This window comes from Oncorhynchus clarkii, chromosome 7 (genome assembly GCF_045791955.1).
Source record: "Oncorhynchus clarkii lewisi isolate Uvic-CL-2024 chromosome 7, UVic_Ocla_1.0, whole genome shotgun sequence".
In the NCBI taxonomy this organism is placed as follows: domain Eukaryota; kingdom Metazoa; phylum Chordata; class Actinopteri; order Salmoniformes; family Salmonidae; genus Oncorhynchus; species Oncorhynchus clarkii.
In genome coordinates, this window is record NC_092153.1 from 31,868,211 (window position 1) to 31,873,727 (window position 5,517).

A 5,517-nucleotide genomic window follows, 5' to 3' on the forward strand; every position below is an offset into this window, starting at 1 on the left:
AAGTTGCACATCACAGGGGCCTTTCTATGCTAATGTAGAACGCCACAGGATGTTTTTGTGCTGGTCAAGGGCAGACATGTCTGGGGTGAACCAAGGACTATATCTATTCCTAGTTCTACATTTTTTGAATGGGGCATGCTTATTTAAGATGGTGAGGAAGGCACTTTTAAAGAATAGCCAGGCATCATCTACTGGCGCGATGAGGTCAATGTCATTCCAGGATACCCCGGCCAGGTCGATTAGAAAGGCTTGCTTGCAGAAGTTTGACAGTGATGAGGGGTGGTCGTTTGGTCGCAGACCCATTACGGATGCAGGCAATGAGGCAGTGATCTCTTGGCAATGAGGCAGTGAGATCTTGATTGAAAACAGCAGAGGTGTATTTGGAGGACAAGATAGTTAGGATGACATCTATGAGGGTGCCCGTGTTTACGGATTTGAAGTTGCATCCGGTAGGATAATTGATAATTTGTGTGAGATTGAGAGCATCAAGCTTGGATTGTAGAATGGCTGGGGTGTTAAATCCTGTTGGGGCAACCCCCCCCCTTGGGGCAACCCCCCCCCCCCCCCCCCCCCCCCGTTCAGCTGAAAAGGTGGCGCAGGGAATTAAAAAAGATTCACAAATTAACAAGTCCAATACCTGAAATGAAAGATAAACATCTCGATTTTTAAAATGTTTTACAGCGAAAACACAACATATATTTATGTTAGACCACCACCAAATCAAAGGGAAAACGCAGCCATTTTTTCCAGCCAAAGATAGTCACAAAAGCAGGATTAGAGATAAAATTAATCACTAACCTTTGGAAAATCTTCATCAGATGACACTCATATAACATGTTACACAATACATTTATGTTTTGTTCGATAATATTCATATTTATATCCACAAATCTCGGTTTACATTGACGCCATGTTCAGAACTGCCTCCAAAACTATGAACGCTAAGGAGGGATCAGGATGAGCAACGTAGGAGCTGAGGTAAACAGAGGCTTCAGGTGACAAAAAGCTCTGTTCGCCCCAACTGACCACTGCAGTCGCACCGGTCCCCCCTTCAGCAAAGAGGTAATGGGAGCCGCTACCTGACGAAAGCACCGGATAAACCTCTGGTAGTAGTTGGCAAACCCTAAGAATAGCTGCACCTCCTTTACCGTGGTTGGAGTCGGCCAATTACGCACGGCTGAAATGCGGTCATTCTCCATCTCCACCCCTGACTCGGACAGGCGGTACCCTAGACAGCAGACGGACTGTTGGAAGAACAGACATTTCTCAGCCTTAACGTACAGGTCATGCTCCGACAGTCGACCAAGCACCTTGCACACCAGAGACACATGCTCTGCACATGTACCAGAGTATATTAGAATGTCGTCTATATACACCACTACACCCTGCCCGTGCCGGTCCCTGAATCTCGTCTACAAAGGACTGGAAGACAGATGGAGCATTCATCAACCCGTACGGCATGATGAGGTACTCATAGTGCCCAGAGGTGGTACTAAATGCTGTCTTCCACTTATCCCCCTCCCAGATCCGCACCAGGTTGTAAGCACTCCTGAGATCCCATTTGGTGAAGAAGCGCGCCCCATGCAATGACTCGGTCACACTGGCTATGAGAGGCAGAGGGTAACTATACCTCACTGTAATCTGATTTAAACCCCTATAGTCAATGCACGGGCGTAAACCACCATCCTTCTTCTTCACAAAAGAAACTCGAGGAGGCAGGTGAAGTGGAAGGCCGAATCTATCCCTGTCCCAGAGATTCGGTGACATATGTCTCCTCCTGTGACAGAGGATACATGTGACTCCTGGGAAGTGCTGCCTCTACCTCGAGATTTATTGCACAATCCCCCACATCGATGGGGTGGTAGTTGAGTTGCCTTCTTTTTACAAATCGGCATATTCAGGGGGGATATGCATGATGGAGACCTGGTTTGGACTTTCCACCATAGTTGCACAAATGGAAACACCTATACAGCTACCTGAACACTGATGTGACCATCCCCTGGAAGCCCTCTGTTGCCACGAAATAGTGGGGTCATGATGGGCCAACCAGTGAAACCCCAACACCACGAGAAACGCAGGGGAATCGATCAGGAATAGACTATTCCTTTCCTCATGACCCCCCAGCGTTATCATACCTTAAGGGAACATTTTGACATTTGCCATATGGTTAGTGAGAAAGTCCACATTGCAAATGTACGGTCCCTTACTAGACCTCAGACAACGTTTCTAAAATTCGCAGACGGCGTCGAGCCGTGCAGCAGGGCCGGATCTTCCTGGAAGTCATCAAACGAACTCTCTCGGACATTCGGTTTCCGTTTTATAAAATGTTCAAATTTTGGTCATTTTTCCGCTCTCCCGATAAATCCCACAAGAGGGCGAATGGAATCATATTGCAAATGTACAAAACATCACCAATCACGACGTGGCCTTATCTCCTAAACGGAAAAGATTTCGAAGACGAAACATAGTGAGCATAGGTTTGGCATAATGGGCAGTTGGCCCCGAACAAGATGGCGTCCAGGCCTCAACGGTTTTGAGTTATGGCAATTTTTCTGGGATTAAAGGTCAAAAATGTAAATAGAGCAATAATTTTTCCACTTCACGTCAAAGTAAATGAACCTACGGTGTCAATAAAAAATGAACCAGCCATTTATCTATCGTAATATATATAGAGTGCATTGCGAAAGTATTCGGCCCCCTTGAACTTTGCGACCTTTTGCCACATTTCAGGCTTCAAACATAAAGATATAAAACTGTATTTTTTTGTGAAGAATCAACAACAAGTGGGACACAATCATGAAGTGGAACGACATTTATTGGATATTTCAAACTTTTTTAACAAATCAAAAACTGAAAAATTGGGCGTGCAAAATTATTCAGCCCCTTTACTTTCAGTGCAGCAAACTCTCTCCAGAGTTCAGTGAGGATCTCTGAATGATCCAATGTTGACCTAAATGACTAATGATGATAAATACAATCCACCTGTGTGTAATCAAGTCTCCGTATAAATGCACCTGCACTGTGATAGTCTCAGAGGTCCGTTAAAAGCGCAGAGGGCCTCATGAAGAACAAGGAACACACCAGGCAGGTCCGAGATACTGTTGTGAAGAAGTTTAAAGCCGGATTTGGATACAAAAATATTTCCCAAGCTTTAAACATCCCAAGGAGCACTGTGCAAGCGATAATATTGAAATGGAAGCAGTATCAGACCACTGCAAATCTACCAAGACCTGGCCGTCCCTCTAAACTTTCAGCTCATACAAGGAGAAGACTGATCAGAGATGCAGCCAAGAGGCCCATGATCATTCTGGATGAACTGCAGAGATCTACAGCTGAGGTGGGAGACTCTGTCCATAGGACAACAATCAGTCGTATATTGCACAAATCTGGCCTTTATGGAAGAGTGGCAAGAAGAAAGCCATTTCTTAAAGATATCCATAAAAAGTGTTGTTTAAAGTTTGCCACAAGCCACCTGGGAGACACACCAAACATGTGGAAGAAGGTGCTCTGGTCAGATGAAACCAAAATTGAACTTTTTGGCAACAATGCAAGACGTTATGTTTGGCGTAAAAGCAACACAGCTCATCACCCTGAACACACCATCCCCACTGTCAAACATGGTGGTGGCAGCATCATGGTTTGGGCCTGCTTTTCTTCAGCAGGGACAGGGAAGATGGTTAAAATTGATGGGAAGATGGATGGAGCCAAATACAGGACCATTCTGGAAGAAAAACCTGATGGAGTCTGCAAAAGACCTGAGACTGGGACGGAGATTTGTCTTCCAACAAGACAATGATCCAAAACATAAAGCAAAATCTACAATGGAATGGTTCAAAAATAAACATATCCAGGTGTTAGAATGGCCAAGTCAAAGTCCAGACCTGAATCCAATCGAGAATCTGTGGAAAGAACTGAAAACTGCTGTTCACAAATGCTCTCCATCCAACCTCACTGAGCTCGAGCTGTTTTGCAAGGAGGAATGGGAAAAAATTTCAGTCTCTCGATGTGCAAAACTGATAGAGACATACCCCAAGCGACTTACAGCTGTAATCGCAGCAAAAGCTGGCGCTACAAAGTAGTAACTTAAGGGAGCTGAATAATTTTGCATACCCAATTTTTCAGTTTTTGATTTGTTAAAAAAGTTTGAAATATCCAATAAATGTCGTTCCACTTCATGATTGTGTCCCACTTGTTGTTGATTCTTCACAAAAAAAATACAGTTTTATATCTTTATGTTTGAAGCCTGAAATGTGGCAAAAGTTCGCAAAGTTCAAGGGGGCCGAATACTTTCGCAATGCACTGTATATATATATTTTTTAAAGTTACAGATCCAGTTACAGCGTGTTCAGACCAATCTTTTTGAATCGTGTTTCCGAGCTCTGCGAGATTTCTGTGATTTTCTGAAATAACACACACTCAGTCAACCCTCTGTAATAAGTCAGTTCTTAACATAGACTTAAAACGCAATATTCTATAACTGCCTACACAAAGGAGGATATGTGTTCACTTTCAGCTTCCTGTGTAAACCAGAAGTGCCTTAAAATGGTTTTATAGCTGCTGTTTCAAAGGGTTAAAGAGGTCTGATCTTTTCAAAACTTCATATGTGTTATTAGGCAACCCCCATGAACTGTAAATCAATCATTTCTCCCAACAGATGTCAAAGAAAAGCTCTCTCACACACACACACACACACACACACACACACAGCGAGGATGGAGTGACAAAGTGTGGTGCTTAAAGACACTCAGAGCCTGCAATGGCATTATCATAATCTCTAGGCTGTGCCAAGTTCAACGAGATGCCCCGCTTGACCGTATCTCGTTTTGAGTGCAGCGACCGTGAAAGAAGTAGGCCCAAAATGAAGCCTGGCCCTAAATGTCATTTGCTTTTAGGTGACAGTGAGAGAACCGTTAGGGTGTGAAGCACAATTCGACCTCAGGTTCCTGAGGTCCTCCTGATCTGTGCAAGCCTAAACTTGACCGTGTGGCATTGACCCTTAACAGTAAATCCATTTTTTTTTTATCTCACAGATTACAATGACATCTCTCCTTATAGGAATACATTGCCTGCTGCCCTAAATTCAACCTAGAGCCTATGTGGGTTAATATTGTCTAATGAACCTGTCTTCGATGACAATCCATCAGGCCACTATGAGGTCTACCTGTGTCGATTCTAAGCTTCCTGAAGCAACCGAAAGTGGTTAAAATCACCCTAAAAGTGTTTTTCCATACCCAACCTGATGTTTGATAGAAATAGTGCATTCAACCCTGTGTAAATCCGTCAGTTCTTAACGTAAAGACTTAAAACACAGGATTCTGTAAAATAATCCCCCAATGAGGATATGTGTTTACTTATAGCTTCCTGTGCCATAATTGGTGTCATAGGGACTGTTTCGAAGAGTTAAAAAAGTCAGATCTTTCCAAAACTTCATATGTGCGATTAGGCAACCCTCATGAACTGTAAATCAGTCATGTCTCCCATAAAATGTCCAAGAAAAACTTACACACACACACACAC

At 43.6% G+C, this 5,517-nt stretch overlaps 1 protein-coding gene across 1 annotated transcript; it reads right to left on the bottom strand.

Moving 5' to 3' along the window:
- Positions 1-941: 941 nt before the first annotated feature.
- On the bottom strand, positions 942-1,461 carry LOC139412584 (uncharacterized). Its single transcript, XM_071159295.1, has 2 exons — positions 1,396-1,461; positions 942-1,310 (listed from the first exon to the last, which is right to left on the bottom strand). The coding sequence occupies exons 1-2, from the start codon at positions 1,459-1,461 to the stop codon at positions 942-944; spliced, it is 435 nt and encodes a 144-aa protein (XP_071015396.1).
- Between the last annotated feature and the right edge of the window lie 4,056 nt (positions 1,462-5,517).

Bases quoted from the DNA above. Each gene is read 5' to 3' on its own strand.
- LOC139412584 (XM_071159295.1), bottom strand. From the start codon at position 1,461: ATGCCGTACGGGTTGATGAATGCTCCATCTGTCTTCCAGTCCTTTGTA. The intron at 1,311-1,395 runs GCACGGGCAGGG...CTGGTGTGCAAG, and splicing joins TAGACGAGATTCAGGGACCG to GTGCTTGGTCGACTGTCGGA.